The following is an 18,949-nucleotide window of genomic DNA, read 5'->3' as shown; positions in this document are numbered from 1 at the left end:
CCCGTCTCGGCCTCCCAAAGTGCTGGGATTACAGGCTTGAGCCACCGCGCCCAGCCACATTACCTTTCTTTGGGGTAGTGATGTGCCCAGCTAAAAGATTACCTTTTCCAGCTAGATGTGGCCATATGGCCCAGTGCTGCCCAGGGAAAGGAAGGCATCAGCATTGCACGGGGCTTCAGGAAGGCTACTTAAAGGAGATTCATTTAGGATGGCTGTTTTTGCCTCTTCTCTGCTTCCTCTCTGGTTGCTAAACTTGGAATGTAGGCATGATGGCTGAAACTGAAGTCATTTGGTGACCTTGAGCTGGCCTTGAGTTCAGGAGGCAGGCACTTGCTTAATCTAGCTAAGAGGCTAGGTTTCTGTTATCACTGTGGAGATTCTTTACAGATGTACCACCTTCCAATTTCCTTTACATAAGACAGAAGTAAACTGCCATCCTGTATAAAGCATGGAGAGTTTTCAAACTTCGATGAATATCAGAATCACCTGGAGTACTTGGTTAAAAAGACAAACAAAACCCAGGCCCTCCCTCCTCTAAGGAGCCTGGGCCTCCGTGTGCTCAAGGATGCTCACATCCACCAAAGTTCCAGGACCACTGCTTCAGGCTTTTCTGTTCTAAGCTGTCCAGCTGGATCTCAGAGTTCCCTTCAGGTATCAGCCTCGATACTGACAACATGTAGTCAAAAGCAACTTTCTAACTTTCAGTTTCATTCTATTTCTGATTGGAAGCAGAGATTAGATAGGAACGGGGTGGTCCACTGCCAAGACCATTTCCCATTTTCCTGTCTAGTAGACAGCAGACGATGGCAGGCACACTACCCGCCCGTGGGCTGCCTCCGCCTTCCCTCCTGTTCCCACTGCTCTGACCAGCCCCTGGCCTGCTCCTTGGCACTGCCGGGGGCAGCACAGGTGAAAGTTGTGTGGGGGCAGCCACCAAAGTATTTCCCTTGGAAGTTTTAGCCTAAGCCTGGGCCATGACAGGACCCTGAGCGATGGCTCCAGCCCCTCCTGCTCGCCTTCTTGCCTTGATGCAGAATGGACTGGATGAGGAGGGGTCCAGACTTCACACCTTACATGCTTGCCTGCCTTGGGAGCCAGCTACCCTAGCAAGGGCTTAGAGTCCAAGGACAATGTTCAGAGCCACCTCTTCCCATCTGCATGTTCAAAGTCAGAGTTTTCCTAAACCAAGTTTTCTGGTCACCTAGTAGTCTTTCTGCCCGCCCAACTAGTAACCTCTTTTCTCCATTTCCATCACAAAGGATGACAGTTTTCCCTCTCTGCTTCTTCTCTTTTGTAAAGTACATCACTCGTTCCTTTTCTTTTTGCTGGGAGAGAAATGTTGGGCATGCGGGTTGTGGGCAGAGAAGCTTGCAGACCACCATCTCAAAGAAAAAAGCGCCCTGGACCCACCTAGGTATCTTCTTAAAATCCCCATTTGTTGAGTTCAGATAGTAAACATAAAAACATCACTTCTATCATCTGGCTCTTTCTTTAGATTCTGTTCCTGAGACTTAAAGCAACCCCCAACTTCTGTCTGCTCTGGGTAAAAGCAGTTGACAAACAAGTAATGCCCTATGGGATGCCAACTACAGAGGTGAGTCCCACAGGCAAACCAAAGCTCAGCTGAATCACTCACCACACCCACCCCTGGAGGGGATCAGGCCCGGCCTGGCTCCAGGTCTCATGGGCCCCAGGCAGCCTCAGCTAGAAGACCCCAGGGCTCTAGACTGAGTGAGGGTAGGTCTGGGTCTCTGTTTACCTGGAACCCCCAGGGCGTGTGCTGGAATAGAGCCGAACTCCTCTCTACTGAAGGTCCACTGCCAGGCAGGGGTTTTGGAAAGGCAAGAAGCCTCTGCCTCCAGATAGAGAAACTACCCTTGACATGGGACTCACTTTGTATTTATTTCTGGTAGTGAGTGGAGTTTGAAGAGCTGCCTCCTCCCCCTCGAATGGCATGGATGGCCGTTGGAGATGAGGCCGGGTAGTGTCCAGGGCGGATGGGCTTGGCTGTATCCAACCAACAGAAAGAAGAGAGAACAGACATTTAGAAAAGGCTTAACAACAATCCTGATAGCTACAGGTCACCTGTGACAACTAAAAGTCACAATTCTTATCAACAGTACTATTCTTATCAACCACCAGATCTCTCTGAAAATGGGAAAACTATCAGTATAGTTAGCAAATCCAAGGCATCCAAATATTTAGGGGACAGAAAGAACTTAAACATCAATTAACTCATTTCTAATTTGGGCCAAGAGAAGTTAGAAAAAAAGATTTTCAGTTTTATCTGAAATGGATCATAGGTTCCCCACGACTTTCAAGGGCATCTGTGTAGCCCCTGAAATTGGATGCAGAATTCTGCCTGTGATGCTGTTTTCTGGGGAGAGCGTCCATAGCTTTTAATAGATTCTCAAAGGGTATGAAATCCTACACATGCAATGAACCACTAATCTAAGGTATGATTTAAAACTAGAAACATGAAGCTGCTGGTTTACAATACATCTACACAGCAATATCTGATGGGAAATAAATTACCTGTTATTGGAGATGTTTCAATTAAAAAAAAAAAAAAAAGGAGAAGCAGCTGTTTAGAGAATATCCCTAAATTGTTTTTATCCCTATGGCTCTATCCTGGGAACTAGGACTCTGGCTACACCCTCATTTCCTACATGGGCAAAATGCCCAAATCCATACAGGTCTTGAAGGAGCTGAGACTCCAGACCTCCCCAGGTTCTGTGCCAGCCTGTAGCTTCACCCCGTCACGGATGCCAGCCTGGCTATTCCCGGGGTATTTCCAAACCTGCACTTGGAGGCTTTCCCTGGGGCTCTGGCTACATACGGGCTCCTTCATGGTCCTACCAGGTGCAGAACACAGGGGCCCTTCACACCTTGCAGAGAAATATCCTCCTATTCCAGTATTTCTAAGAGTGTAGAAATTTATAGCGCAAGACCTGGGCCTACAGCCTTGGCTGGCTTCTCTCTGCCCAGCTCAGAAGTTTTGAGACCACGATGTATGCTGGAATATCTCAGAGTAGGATAACGGGGCGCCTGACATTCCCATTCCCCCAGGGTGAGCATAGGATGCAGGGAGGGCTGCCGCCTGCGGGCTCCATCCCAGTCTTTCAGATGTGCCAGAGTGGGCTGGCGCTGTCTTCACCTTTTTAGCAAATCTTAGCTGGGAGGCCGCAGTAGCTTCTCAAACCCCGGGCGCCACGGTGCACACACGTACCGATCTGGGCTGAATGGGCCCTTCTGGCCATGTTCTTGGCCCGCACGGCCTCCTTGATGCGATCCACCTCCTGCTGGTAGCGCTTGCGGTCCCGCATGGCGTTCTCCTTGGCCTCCTTCAGCGCGCTCTCCAGCGCCTTGACGCGCTCCGCCGTGGCACGCAGCCGCTTCTCCAGCTTGGGCAGTTCACAACGCAGATCTGCGTTGTCCCGGACCAGCTGGGGCAGGAGGATAAAGGATGGGAGTTACTATCAGGCAGGCTGCACGGCGCAAACCAGAGCAGCCAGAAGCACCCCCTGCTGCTGAACAGGCGACCCCCGCTAGGTGGTCCTTGGCACTCCGTACAACCACAGAAAGGAAAGGAAAACCCAGACTGTGGACTCTGGTGAACACGTGATTCACGGGGTGCAAGGAATGGTGGCGTGGGGATACAATTAAAAACTATTTCCCACCACAAGAAACTTTCGATCTGAGGCAGGATTTACCTCCTCTTTTGTTTGGGTGTGTGTAGAGGAAAGGGGAATTGTGTGAGAAAATCAACCACTTTATGAGAATAGTAAATTAGCATGAGAAAGCTGAGACACTTGAAGCCGGTTCAAAAGGACTCAGTGAAAAACAAGCACGTTCCTGAGCTCTCAGAGGGCCTCCTTCCATGCAGACCCGCTGTTTACACTGGCATGGGGTTTGGACCCAGCTTTGCAACACATCCAGAGGCTAAGAGGAAGAGACTGCGCCTTTTTGCTGACTGAAGAAGCAACAGGCCAGCCCTAGGTAGGAGTGGGTTCAAGGGCCAGCTCTTTAGGTCCTGGCCATCTGACTTGGCCTAAGTCATTTGACCACCACAAGTCTCAAGTTTCTCATCTATAACACAAGTGTACTACATAATAGGGGATCCAGGTGGATGGAGGGAGTTTTGAAAATCAGAAAGTGCTACACTAAAGTGAGCTACTGCTGGATCTCCTGCTTTGTTCTCCTAGCACCAGCTCTAGTGCCTGGCAGAGAGTATGTTTTTAACAAATGCTCACTCAATCCATGAATAAAATAATGCATCTCAGCTGGGTGCAGTGGCTCACGCCTGAAATTCCAGCACTTTGGGAGGCTGAGATGGGTAAATCACGAGGTCAGGGATTCAAGACCAGCCTGACCAACATGGTGAAACCTTGGCTCTACTAAAAATACAAAAAAATAGCCAGGCATGGTGGCGCACACCTGTAATCCCAGCTACTCAGGAGACTGAGGCAGGAGAATCGCTGGAACCCAGGAGGCAGAGGTTACACTGAGCAGAGATCGCACTATTGCACTCCAGCCTGGGCAACAGAGCAAGATTCCATCTCAAAAAATAAATAAATAAAAATAAAAATAAATTGTAAAACATGTATCTCAGAGCCCTATTTCAAGCTCCCTGGCAGTTCCTGCTTTTGTATTTCTCATCGACAATTTGAGTGGCTTCGACTCTCTAGAATCTATCATCCTCTCTCTGGGGAAAAAAAATGCCATCATCAGGAATATTGAAAAAGACTTCACAAGTCAAAGAGAAATGACATCTCCTTGGCCATGTGGTCCAAAAACTTGGGACGTTTCCATCACATCCCAGTTCCTAAGGAGGGAAAACAGCCATGCACACACCAACATTTAAAAAGAAAGTATCCAAGACAAATGACCTGCTGAAATCACTGGTGAGTTTGGACACAGTTATCACTCTCTGTCACTCTAGACAAATGCCAGCGCATCGCAGGCACCCGAGTGAGCATCTGAGATCGCTAGGAATGGGCAGCTGAGCAGAGAGGGTGCTGGTTCCAGTCCCGGTCCTCTCCCGGTGCAATGAAGCAAGGCACCAGTCTGTTTCCCCATCTGTAAAAATAAAGGACTTGAACCAGCTCAGTGGGGTCCACTTTGCATTCTGTGGAGCTTTCAGGTCCACAGAGGTACCTCAGAGGTGTTATGGGAGACACGGAGGCTAGTTGGTGTCCAAAGTCAGGGGTGGAGGCAGGATGAAAAGACAGGCCTCTGAACACTTCCCTCTCCAACCCCAGAGAGCTCAAACCCAATGCTTTATATTTGGCTTTGAGAAAAGAAAGTCCTTTATATATATGGGAAGTCACTGAGAACTAAAGGATTTGTAAGGACCTTTCCAGCCCTCTTGTCCTCTGACGGAGTACAGTTCTTTTACCTTCAATCTCAGTGCCTTCTCCGCACACCATGGCCAAACCTGGTGGGGCTTCTTTCAGGAGAGAGGAGGGAAGCAGAGGAGAGTGGGCAGAACTCTCCTACCTGCTTGTGAACCTTGGTGAGCTGCTCCAGGTTATTCTCCAAGAAGGAAATTTTCTGCTTCTGGGCAGCACTGCCCCCTCCATCATCGCTGTCCAACTCCACACTCTGCATTGACACCAAGGGGTCAGCAGGACAGGCTGTCACCCACCCACCCTCCGCCCCAGGATAATGTGGATGGAAAAAAAGAATCCCCATTCCCACCAAAGGGTATTCTGAAAGTGAAAACAGAGAGAGGTTCTAAAAGTTTAGACTCAACAAATCCCCCAATTAATTTCCCTTATTAGTATGAAAAGTGATTTAAGGAGAAGCTATTTTTTAGAGAGCTAAAAAAAAACAAAATAAAACACTTCAAATCTGCTTTTGAAAGTTACAGATGATTTATCTTCAGTAAAATATATGTCTCCCTTGCGTGTAGTAAATAGAGACTTCTTTTCAAAAGAAAGCATTCCAAAATTCATTAAGAAACAACAACTGTGAAAACATAAACCCAGGACCTAAATTTGATTTCAGCCATCATGATGGGATAACAAGTCACCAAACTTGTAAGCAAATGTCTGTGGTCCCACTGGGAAGTCTTAATGGCCTCTGCTTGTCCCTTCAGCTTCCAAATCTATAAAATTCATTAATGAATCAAGCTCAAATTAATCATAGCATCTGGGTGCTGGGTAAATTCTTGAAATTTATCAAATCTTGAAATTGTCAAAACACTACACTCCTGGCAAGCCAAGTGGCACAGATAAATTGGAAAGTACAGGTGTAAACACACCCTGGTGTTCCAAGGTGGAAAAGCAGGTTTGCTCTGTCTGATTATAGAAGAGATCATCATTGTTTTTCTGAAAGGTAATGGCTACATGAGCATCTCAAACCTGCAGCTCTTCAGTCTAAAACTGAGCTCCCCAAATTTGAGCCTTAGCACCGGGCTCCCCAGGGGAGGGTTTGTTGAGACTTAGATTGCCACACTCCAACCCTGGTCTCTGATTCAGTGGATCTGGGGTCGGGCATGAGAATTTGCATATCTAAACAGTTCCCTAGGTGATGCTGAGGCTGATGGCCAGAGAACCACCCGCAGAAAACCGCTGGTCTAAAAGCAGGGCTTTCCTAGAGAGTTTTTAAACATTAAATCCGGAAGTCTGATCTCAAGCTCCTAACTCTCCCTAGGACCAGAGCCTCCCATGTATGGTCATAGCTTCCACCTCCTTCCTCGGACTGAACCTTTTCAGTCCATGTCATAACCTCTGGCCAGATGCCCTCCCCGTCTAGTCTCCCTGTCCATCACCTTTGCTCTGGCTTCACTCTCCTGCCAGGTCCAGGCCCCCATGGTCATTTGTATTTTGGACCGTGCTTACTAACTACCTAATTGCCTAGCCATTGCTATGCATGCCTTGAAATTGCCCATCATTTTCTGCCTTCTTTATTTTCATTTCCAGGATTCTAAACTCGCTTAAATCATGCTGTCAGGGGCCACATGCTTCTGACTCAACGCCAATACCACTGCTCAGCAATCCTTCTACTTTTCCATAGTCGCCCACCTCGGCTGCCTGAACCTTGTCTAGTCTCCTTGGGCTTCCCATTCTCTTCCCTACTTCCCCACCAAGGACTGAGCCTACACAGAAACCAAGAAGACCCAAATCATCAAATGTAGCTTCTTTCCACCCTCATGTATTTCCCTGCCGATCCTTCCAACTTGACTTCTCCAGTCCTCCCCTTTAGGAATGTGTGTCCCTTCTCCTTACCAAGACTACCTAATACATCCATCTACACCATTAATCCTCTCCCTCTCAGACCTGACTCTATCTTTGTAAGACATTTCACCTCTTTCCCTTGGCTCCTTCACACTGACACATATTCACACATTCAAATACGCACACACATTTATACACACATGCACACACTTTTCTTAAACAGACCTTCCTTCAATCCTACCATCCCTCTACACATGGCCCATTGTGTTGTCCATCACTTTTAAACACTTTGAAAGAGTAGCCCTCTTGCTGCCTTCACCTCTTACTCCTTCCTTAAACCTCTGCAACCTGTTTGGGTGAGTCACCATTACAGAGTGTCTCCAGACTGCTGGTGTAGCAAGAGGACAGAAGAAGCTCAGATCCAGAGACCCCGCAGGCCTGGGTTCCAGACCCATCTCTGGCTCTTCCCACCAGTGCAATATGGGTAAGTTATATAACATCTGAGCCTATCTCAGCTATTTGCAAAAACAGGAACACTAAGCACCACTTACATGGTTGCTGGGAAAAGCAAATAAAATACTGGATGTTGATGTGCTTCATAAACTCTGACCTAGCCCCTAATGGCCTCTTAACAAACAAATAAGAGGCTCTCTCGGTCCAGCTTCTCCAGGCTTCCGGGCAATGCTTTCTGAAGTGACTGCTCTAAATGTTTCTGTGTCAAGAGCAGTCGCCCTCACACAGTGGGGGCCAGAAAAATATGTGTTCATTTGAAATGAAGGCCAGGGAAAGCATTCTGACTTCTTTTTACTAAGAAGGAAAAATCAGATGGGAAAATGTTACCAAGTGTTTTTTGCCTCCAGCACATTCTTTTAATAACATTCTCTGGTGTGAAGTAATTAATTTTTAAGCATAACCAGCCCCGACTTAAGCAAGTGGTATTTCAACTGAAAATGATTCTTCCCTGCCATCTTTGATTTTCTTCTCAGTCCCATTCAGACAAAAGAGAACTCACTTTTTTAACTCGGGTGGTCAGATCCTGGACAAAGAGTTTCCGAAGATTGTGCAGCGTCTGCAATTCTCTAGACTGGAAGAGAAGATTTTTAAAGGTCACTTAAATGTAGCAATTCACTTAATTTATGGCACATTTGGCACCAGATCATTCCCCGAGACACTTGCGAGCCTGCCATGGATGCCGCTGGTGCACCCCCTTCCCTGTGACACCCCCACCCTGACCATGCCCACTGCTGGACCTAGTGTCATTACTGGCACACCTTGAGATGCAGACCCTGAGAACCCAAACCACAAATTGTAAACTAGAACAAAGCCTGCTCATCTGTTCACAGTGGAACCACACATTTCCTCACCACAAAAATTCAAAAGGTTTCCTCACAAAAATTCCTACTAGGCTATGTCGTATCAGGATGAATTCCTTTTTTCTTTTTTCTTTTTTTTTTATTACATAAAAGTTACAATGTAATACCAACAAGCTTAAATGAAAAGTTAGCCACAATATCTCACCGTAACTGACTCACATTTTTCATGTCTCCACACCTGCTTCAGGCGCAAGTCCACACGCTTATTTGCTTTACATCACTGAGCTTACGGATGAGGCACTTGGTGGACTTTCCTCCTGGGTGGCCCTGGGCAAGTTATCTAACCTTTCTGTGCCTCCGTTTTCTTATTGTTAACATGACAATAAAAACAGTAGTTGCCTCATCATTGCTGTCAAGATTAAATGAGATGAACCTTATAATGTTCTGAGAACATTTTCTGGCACATATTAAGTTCCCAATAAACGTGACTAGTATGAATTTATTGATCCATATTTCATATCATAAAAGCCATTTCTTCATTAGGCTTGTATTGCTTCCTTTTATTGTTGTTGTTAAAACTTTCACTGTAATCTTGGGGACATTTTTTCCCCTTCATTTTGGATTACTTTCTACAAATGAAACCTTAGGAATTAGACTGCTGAGACGAGCCTGAGTCAGATCTGGTGATCTTTGTTAACAAGATCAGAAGATCAAATAGTTCTGTCTGTTCAAGTCTCTATGTGTTTACTATAGTAGATATGATTAGTTCCTTGTAAAATATTTTCCTATAGAGGAAGACGAGAGAGCTAAATTCTGCATGCAAACTTTTTTATTTGTCTAAATTGACCTACTTTAACACAGAATTTCAAGGGATGCAACTCACACATGTAAAAGGAAAAAAACATACTATAAAGCTATGCAAACACTAAGTTTCTTGCAATAAAGGTTCTCTGTTAATTTAAGGTCTTATTACTGGGTCCAATTCTGTGTTGAAATAAGAAGCACCTGAAGTCAATTGTGTCCTCGGATGAGGTAAATTACTTTCTGCAGGAAATCAAATGGATCTGTGATTATGAATAATGTGCACACAGGACCTGTCCGAGGCTGTGCCGCCTTTCAGCCCAGGGGCAGGGGTGCAGTACTCTCTCTGTTACAGACACATCGTCCCAGGCCCTGCCGGAGGGAGCTCAGCCTGGATACCCTGTTCCTTAACACCTGCGCCCACCCTGCATGCACTCTCTCTCCCATCAGTGGTTTCATTACTGATTGAACTGTAATCACAGTTTACATTTTTCATAAAACCACCACCACACCAAAAGGGAACGGGAACAGAGGACGGAATGAGAACAGTGCTTTGCCCAAGGGCCAGGCATCTCCTGGGGTGTAAATACTAAATGTAGAGTCCTGAGTTTGGCAACTTTCTCTCATTTTTGTTTGTTTTTAGGGAGATTGAACAATAAACAGTTTGGGAAGGGTAGTATAAATCATTTAAAATCACTTGTCCCTTTTATTTATGCACACTGTGCTCAGGCAACTATCATTCGGCCTCCTGTGGCAGTGTTCCTTCCTCTATCACGTTCATTATCACCCCTCCGCCTCCCCACACGTGTCCCTCTTCACAGGTTGCGACCCTCCATGCCGAAGCTCAAGGCTCAGCTTCCTGTCACAGTGGACAGCAAGGGTGGGACCAGCAAGGAGGGAATACAAGTCTCATCAACGCACCCAGAGGAGCGCTCCCACCCCAAAGCCCAGACAGTGTCCTGTGCCAGCCAGTCAGCTGCCCAGGGCCAGGGATGCCCCGACGGCCAGTCGGCCTTTTCCACCACTGTGCCCTGCAGCGGGCTTCCCGGGCATTCACCCCCTGGTCAGCAGGCTCCATGCCCCACCCACCCCACCCAAACACTCCAGGAGGCAGAACAGGCCCTGCGCTGAGGAGAGCGGCAGAACAGTCAGCCAAGGACAGCACGTCTATTTCTGAAGAACATTTACGGCTCAGGGAGAATTCCAAGGCTGAGTGAAAACATCCGAGTCTAAAACAGCATACACTGCAGGGCTCCAATCTTGGATTTTAAAAGCGTGCATGCGATGCGTGTGGGTGCTAAGTGAGAGTGAGGGAGAGAATGTGGGTGCCATGAAGCCAGTGGTTCTGTCCGCGTGCACAGGCTGGACGAGGGTGCGAGTGGGGAGCAGCCTGGGAGGGAGCGCATGGAACCGCGCCCAGCGTGGGAGGGAGAGAGGACGAGCAGGGAGACAGAGGAGCTAGTGAGGAAAATACGTCATTCAAAAGACGCAAAAGACCACTCGAACTTCAAAAAAGGCAAAAGAGCTGATGAAACATTCTTTAAATATCACACTCCTGAGCGTATGAGAGGAGAAAGCATGTGAGTCCGTGAGCATGGAAATGAGTGTGCGTGTGAGCGGAGGTGGTTGTGACTGAAAGAGTGCATGAGGGTGACATGTGTGAACGCGCCTGCGTGCATGTGAGGGGGAGTGTCCTGAGACAGCATCTGTGCAAGCGTGTACAAGGGAGTGTGAACATGGGTGTGGGTGTGAGTGAAGGCAAGCAAGGGGAGTAAGGGTGAGCAACTGCACGAGAGTGATTATGTGAATGTGCGAGTGAGAAAGTGTGGACAATCATTAGTGAGAATGCAAGCTGTGTGTGTGCATGCAAGTGCGCATGTCCTGTGTGTAACAAGCGTGTGTAAGTACTTGTGTATGGAGGAGCATGCAGGAGTGAGTGTGGCTGAGCAGAGGCATGAGAACATGACAGTGAGCAGCTGACTGCAAGGGACTTGTGAGCCCCGGTGTGAGTGTGTGATGATGTGCTCGTGTGCTTGAGTTGTAGATGTCAGTGAGACTGAAAGAGGGCGTGGATGGCTAGGTACAGTGGGGTGAGAGGGCCTGAGAGCTCACGGGTGTAAAGGAAGAGAAGATCCCAAAATATTTCATTGATATCGCTGATCTCTCGCTGGTAGAAATATAGTGAAATTTTAATGTTCAATATTTTTCTGAATTTCTATAATTATCTATAATTAGGATTATCACTTCTCTGGTAAAACAGATGTAGATGAAGCAATTGTGTGGCTTCGTTTCAGGTTCCCCAGCAGCAGCCCCCTCCACAGGCTCCTCCTCCATGCTCCAAATGCCCGGCTCCCTTTGGACACAGGCATCTTCTGTCTCCAATGGATGGTGCCCTCATTTCCTCTCCCTGGCTTTGAGGTGCAACAAATACTATAAGTCCAGGGGCCAGAGCACAATCTCGGGGCCAGACCCAAGCAAACAGTTGCCACCAATGTGGGGTCACCAGGTCCTTGGAGATGGATCAGTCCCACGCAGATCCACATGACCCATGAACACAGCCAAAATGGATGACTGTATCTAACCAACAGTTTCTCCCTGTCGTTGAATCATGTGAAATGCCTGAACGTGTTTTCACCAAATGGAGAGGCTATGTTAGAATGGTCTGTCTTGAAGCACAGGCTGTGGGGCATGGAGCCAGGCAGCTATCCCACAGAGCAGCTGAAATGGAAGCCGACCAGAGGAGATGATGCCAACAAACCCAGACACAGGACAGAGAAAACCAACCAGGGTTTCAAATAACGAGCCCTTCCAAAGGGAAGTTGGGCCCATCACTCCTCCACCCAAAGCCCTGCAGGTCTCAAAGTTTTACCTGGCCTGCATCACTGTGGCCTTTACCTCTCTGTGCTCACCTTACATCCCTGTCCTTCCCTCAGCTGCAGCTACACAAACCTCCCTGCTGGTCCCCAACATGACGGTCCTGGGCTTATCTCAGGGCCTTGGCATGAGCTGTTGTGTCTGCCAGGAATGCTCTCCCCCACGTATCTCTATGGCTCACTTCTCTTCCTTCTTGGAGTCCCAGCTCAAAGGTCACCTCCTCATGGAGCCTCCCCCAGTCACCAACCTCTGCACATTCTATAGCCATCTGATAGAGTGCAAGATTTGTTTCCTTACTGTTTATCATCTCTCGCAGCTAAAGGTAAGCTTCACAAGGACAGAGATCTTATCTCTGTCGTTTATGGATATATTCAGGCACCTTGAAGAATGCCAGCCGTTAGGAGATGCTCAATAAATATATGTTGAATGTTGAGTGGAAGAATGTCACAGAGTACAGGGCTGTAAAATTGCTAAGTTGCAATTCAGCTTAATCTTCACTCAGGGGCTCCAGGTTACTGCTCTAAGGATAGGTGGATTGGTTGATTGATTCTGTGAAGAGTTGAGGGCTAAATTCTACAAATCCTACTTTTCCGTAGAATGTCTTATCTAAAACATTACACAGAAAGGTGTGCATGGATAAAATTTTGAAATAAACAATCCGACAAATCACAAACAAATCTGGTCTTGGAGACGAACATAAATCGGGAAATATCTTGACATACCACTGTCTCCTCCAGCCCTTTGAGGTCTTCTCTGGCTTGTTCCCTTTTATCGTTGAGCAATCTGAAAAGCAAAAAGGAACCATAGACCACCATAGGGGACTCAGAGATTTCAGCAGATACTATTTGCATCCACAGATAAATCAAACAAAACCAACCAACAAGCACACACATAGCCATTGTCTGTTTTTAAATTAGCCCAATCTAACCAGAATATCACGGGGATGAGAGAAAATAGGGGAAATATTTAGAGTGCACTCACAAGAGCTTTTCCAGCTTCATTTCTCTCTCTTGGTCCTCTATTTTCAGCTTGTTATAATCAGAACTGAGCTTCTCCTGTTCCAGTTGCAGTTTCTGATTCAAACTGAAATTGAGAGGAAAAAGCAATATATTCCACATCAGTCTGAAATTCTGAGTCATCCAGCTAAAACCGTGGTTCTGTTCCAACCCTATTAGTTCTGTACAATAAAGGCAGTAATTCTGCAGGATTTGGAGGGATCAGAGAACAACCTCACAGCTTCCTCCCTGCCCAAGTGAGAACTAATTTCTGGGGTGCATCTAAGAGTCATGAAACATAAGGCTTTGAGGATGTATTTATAGTTTGCTTGTGCAAGAGCTTCAGGGGAAAAATAATGAGATGGGAGAAGGGCTGATATTTTAAAACACAGAGCCCATGTAAGAAGAACTCTGCTTCCTCAGCCCCTCCGATGGCATGCGCTCACTCGGGGAACCTGATTTGGCCATTTTCACCTTCCCTCCTTTCTGGTCTGACGTTCTAAAAACATCTCCCAAGTCCAAATGCCTCACTGATACTGGGGCAGTTTCTGCTCTCAAGGAGTGGGCACGGAGAGAGAAATTATGAAGAAAAGACAGCCTGGGCTCTGCTGCAAACAGAAACTTGCCATCTGGTTGAGGGTGTTTGGTCAACATTGACATCAGTCTAGGACTCATAAAACCTTTTCTAGAGCCACGCCTAAGCGCCTGTAAAGGAACAGCTATGCACCAACAGAAGGAAAGCCCAGAGTCCATTTGAAGGGCACAGGCCGAGGAAGCTTCCCCACCTCCTAACTCACTCACCAACCTGCCCTCTTTCTCGCCTTTCTTCCCTCCCACCTCCCCCTCCCTTCCAGGTGAATATGTGAGGGTGATTAATCAGAATAATAAACGTGAGATATCCCTGAAGGGGAAAGCACATGGCAACAGCAGGGGGTGGCCGGGGAGGAGAAAAAGAGGGAGGAGTCTAAGTGCCTTCCTTCAGGGACTGGGCACCGAGTCTGGGTCACACCATTTAGACTTTTGCTTGGGTTCCCATTCTTCTCTTTTAAAATGCAAATGTACCTATCAAGCGGCTCACACACATTGAAAAGGGACTTGGATCAGTAGTCTGGAGAATTGAAGTCTAACTCCAATCTGATTCCTATTTAGCAATGTGACCTTAAGTAAATCATTTCACCCTGCTTCCCATATAGAAATCTGTTTCTTCATCTACAGAAAGTGGGAGGGAAGAGAACAGTGTAGACCCTGGGTGGGGTGGCGGTGGTGAGATCAGCATTTCAATATAATTGGTTTTCTTTGTAATCCCAAGTCTTTTATGCAGAGCATTTGAAAACATTATGCTGAAGGAGCAGAGGGCATGTCAGAGGCTGTGACAAGGCAGGAGCACAGCATGAGGGGGCGTCACCAGAGAGAAACTGCAATGATGCCATCCTGGTGCCAGTGCCACAGGTCGCTGGCACCTCTGCCTGTGCAGACACATGACAGTGTGGGGTCCTAAGAAGCGAGCACATGGAACCAGGTGGCTGGGTGGCACAGTGAGTGTGTATGTGTAGGGGGAGAAGGGGAGGCAGTGGTGCTGTCTTCTCTCGAGTGTTTATTAACCTACTAGAACCGTGTAGTCAGGACCAAGGTTATTTTCTTTTTTCTTTTCTTTTTTTTTTTTTTTGGTGCTTTCATTACAGATGCTCCCCCCATCTACTGGGGCATGCGTCCATCCACGGAATCACCTATGTGACCGCGGGCCTCGGGGACTAGGAAAGGCAGCTGGACCCGCCTGCCACCTGCCACGCCAGGGTTCCAGGAGGCTCAGCTCCAGATGGGAGAACAGACCTTGGAAGCAGCCCGCCCAGCCTGCTGTGTCACCAGGGCAGTGCCCACAGGGCAAGGTGAGCAGGGCCCTTGGCTAAGAGCCACATCCTTCCGGGCTTCCCCAAGAGGACCGAGGCATGACCACCCCCACACCCGTGGAGTCCTGGGCCAACTCACTCCCGAATCTCATCAATGATTTTCTGCTTCTCCTCAATTTCGTCTCGGAGTCTAGACAGCTGCTTCTGGTGAGCTTCCCGGTGGCTCTCCATCTGCTGCTCCAGCGCCTTCTGCATCCCAGGCCAAGAGAAACATGTCATCCACTCCGCTGGCACTCAGCCCACTCTGTGACAAGCCCTGACTCTGCACCTACCTCCTTCCCTGTGTCCCTCAGATGTCAGATCCCAAAACTGGGGGCATTTCTGACTCTTGTGCACCTAGGACCCGGCCTTGCTTTATTGGGATAACAAAACCCAAGATCTGTCATAAAACTAAGTGGGCCTTAGGAGCCAATTAGTCCACCGACTAAAAGTGTTCCCTTGACCTTCTACAGCCCAGCCTGAGCTTCTCCAGCCAGGGCAGTCAGAGGGCACCAACCTCTCCCTATTCAAGTAACCTCAGACAAACCTGTAACCTGTGTGAGCTGCACTCCCTCACCTGTAAAATTGAGATAAAAGCCCCTGCCCTGGCCACTGTACAGATTTATGATGATGTCCAAGGAGACCTTTCTGCCAAAACACTCTGAAGACAGGAAAGGGACTCCCACAAGGCATGATTTTATTCTGCTGGCTGGAGTAGGGGCATGCCGTGGACATCACTTTAACTGTGGACTTTGACTCAGTGAGGCTCATCTAGTTTGCCTACAACTAATCAAAATCCTACATCTTCTCCTGTCTCATTTTATTCACCTAGAAGTCTTACTCCCCAGTCAATTTTCCTTTACTCTTTAAAATGTGACCAAAAGAAAAATCTCTGTGTTTGAGATAGAAATTCAAATTTGGTGTGTTCTTCATAAAGGTTGGAGGAAGAAATCCTTAGAAGTTAACTCCAACAAAAGAGCCCATGCAGTGATTGGGGGTGCTACCGTATCCCTCTTCATCAGGAATGGGGAAGACAAAGGTATTACGCAACTTAACCATTCTCTACAGACATCTTGGGGTTTCGGGACTTGTTCATTTCTAAGCCACACTACACTCTGAGATGGACTCTGAATGCTCAGCAGCTCCCCTCCCCTCTCCCCTGCCATACACAGATCTGAAGGTGACAGATTTTCCTAGAACAAGCATTTCTAATCCAAATGCATCAAATGCACACTGGGCTTAATGGAAGGGGCTGTCACACGCACCTTCATTTCCTCAGCATCCTGCAACCGCGTCAGATGTTCCTTCTCCTTATCCTGGAAGCTGACTTCGTGCATTTTTTCTGTTTTGAATTTTAAATGATGATTTAAGATTTAACCGGTGGGACTCACACCCAAAATCAAAAATTAAAAAAAAAAAAAAAAAGCAAGAAACATGGCAACAGAGTGAAACATTGGCTTATATCAGCAGTTACAACCATGGCATAAAGCAACAGGCAAGGACTTCTGGCTAAAGCCAAGGCTGCCCCCTCCTGCAGCATTCCTTCCACAGGGAAGTGCAGCAACTGTAGGGGACAATGCTCACGGGGGGCGGTCCTCCTAGGACTGCACTCTGGCTTTATGTCACTGCACACCTGGGAGGGCTTGTTTCCCACCTGGTCTCTGTGAGCAGTACAAGGTCATGTGCATAAATGGGCCTTGCACATGATAAAGCCCTCTGTGACTGTTAGGTGGCCTGTGGACCCATGTCATGATGGGAGTTCCAGGAAGATCTACTTTACCTCCCATGTGTAGGCGTTTCCTCTCTAAGAATCTGGGGTAGGAAAACATACTCTAAGGATGGGAACATGGGAAATAGAAAGATAGCATAACACTTTTGAGATTAAATCAGAAGGCCCCACGTTTGGGGCAGGGCTGCAGTGTGGCACTCCTGTCTCAGCATATGCTTGGTTGATGATGCTCCCTGAATGCCAGGTGCAATGGGCAGCCCCAGCTGTGGAGCTGGGGTGCCAGGGAGCAGAGTGCTTTACGACAGTGACATTCAATTCATTATTTCTCTCTAGTCTGTTCCACTTCAGGTTTTCTTGCCTCTATTTTATTTCAACTGAGTGGTCCCACTGCAGAAACCACTGAATGCAAGAGAGAAACATGATTTTCCATGTGCAGTTTTTGATGGTGCACCTACTAACATGCACGTGTTGCCACACAAAGAACATGTTATGAGGTTAGAGCAGAGAGCGGGTATGTTCTTTCTTTTTAAATCTGCTTTGGTGTCTGACACAAAATGTATTTACTGAGCAAACTGTACAACAGTAAAGGATATAAAAATTGATAACAGCATCACCATCCCAACTACCCTATCACAACCACTTTTATCTTAAATATGAATTCCTAGGAACGCAAGCACCCATTCTTTTTTTTTTTTTTTTTTTTTTTTTCTAGACAGAGTCTTGTTCTGTCACCCAGGCTGGAGTGCAGTAGCATGATCTCAGATCACTACAACCTCCGGCTCCCGGATCCAAGCGATTCTCCTTCCTCAGACTCCCGAGTAGCTGGGATTACAGGCGTGTGCCACCATGCCCAGCTAATTTTTGTATTTTTAGTAGAGACGAGGTTTCACTATGTTGGCCAGGCTGTTCTCGAACCCCTGACCTCATGATCCGCCCACCTCGGCCTCGCAAAGCGCTGGGATTACAGGTGTGAGCCACCGTGCCCAGCCGCATTCATTCATTTTTAATAGTTATGACCATAGTAATGATATATTGTGATTTTCACCTAACATTGCATCATAAACATTGCAGCACACCTTCACGTATTTCGTGTGAAAAAAAAGTTCTATTGAATAACACACCATAGTGTGTTAGCTATTAGACACTTAGATGGCTTCCTCTTTTTTGCTGATCTAAAATTCTGCAATGAATATCTGAGATGTAATGATCAAAAGGTATGAAAAATGGTATAATTATTAATATGTATTTTCAAATGGCTTTCTGAAAGAATTGTAACAATTTTCATTGCAACTCATAATATATATGTTCTAGTTTCACATTACATGGCACATACATTCTTAATCCTGTTCTAGTTTCTGCATTTCTAGTCCCTTCTCTTGAATTTCAGCTTCTATTCATTCATATTTATGAAATGCTTCCTATGTGTGACGCACTTCCCTAAGCTCAGGAGATCACAAGGCTGGCTGGCAAAGGGAAAAGCTTGTTCAAGGAGGTGCCAGCGATGCCACGGCAGTTCAAACTTTGTATTAAGAGCAATGGGATGCCATGGAGGGGTTAGAAGTGTCGGTTTGGACAGAGAGAGAATGTGAATTTTAGGATCATCCCTTGGGATGCCACACAGTAGCTGGCCCAGAGCAGACTGAGGGTGGGCATGGGTAGATGGATATAGCCACAGTCCTTAGTTAACCTAAACAGCGAACCAGAGAGGCCTCTGGCAGGTGGAATGAACAGGCTCTGGTGACCAACTAGAGTCAGGAGGTGGGGAGTGGGGGGTTCTGATTTGGGTAACTGGGTGGACTGTGGGGAAATGGGAAGATGAGCAGATTCAGGGTGGGAACGGTCTCTTAGAAATCTCTCCTTTTAAGCCGGGCGCGGTGGCTCACGTCTGTATTTTTGGGAGGCTGAGGCAGTCGGATCATGAGGTCAGGAGTTTGAGACCAGCCTGGCCAATATGGTGAAACCCTATCTCTACTAAAAAAGACAAAAATTAGCCGGGTGTGCTGATGCACACCTGTAGTCTCAGCTACTCAGGAGGCTGAGGCAGGAGAATCGCTGGAACCCGGGAGGCGGAGGTTGCAGTGAGCTGAGATCACGGACTGCACTCCAGCCTGGGCAACAGAGAGAGACTCTTGTCCAAAAAGAAGAAAGAGAGAGAGAGAGAGAGGGAGGG

At 47.2% G+C, this 18,949-nt stretch overlaps 1 protein-coding gene across 1 annotated transcript in view; it reads right to left on the bottom strand.

The window, feature by feature from the left end:
* Positions 1-18,949, bottom strand: part of KIF5C (kinesin family member 5C) — a 153,068-nt gene that overhangs the window by 13,613 nt on the left and 120,506 nt on the right. The window contains exons 18-25 of the mRNA XM_023217457.3: positions 16,316-16,392; positions 15,151-15,260; positions 13,151-13,252; positions 12,892-12,952; positions 8,194-8,265; positions 5,500-5,604; positions 3,230-3,446; positions 1,894-2,007 (exon numbers count right to left, since the gene is read on the bottom strand). Coding sequence (XP_023073225.1) covers positions 1,901-2,007; positions 3,230-3,446; positions 5,500-5,604; positions 8,194-8,265; positions 12,892-12,952; positions 13,151-13,252; positions 15,151-15,260; positions 16,316-16,392 — 851 coding nt within the window. The 3' untranslated portion in view covers positions 1,894-1,900. The remainder of the gene's footprint in view (positions 1-1,893; positions 2,008-3,229; positions 3,447-5,499; positions 5,605-8,193; positions 8,266-12,891; positions 12,953-13,150; positions 13,253-15,150; positions 15,261-16,315; positions 16,393-18,949) is intronic.

Source organism: Piliocolobus tephrosceles, chromosome 11 (genome assembly GCF_002776525.5).
Source record: "Piliocolobus tephrosceles isolate RC106 chromosome 11, ASM277652v3, whole genome shotgun sequence".
In the NCBI taxonomy this organism is placed as follows: Eukaryota; Metazoa; Chordata; class Mammalia; order Primates; family Cercopithecidae; genus Piliocolobus; species Piliocolobus tephrosceles.
Note: the sequence above shows the minus strand (reverse complement) of the source record. Positions and strands in the feature narration are given on the sequence as shown.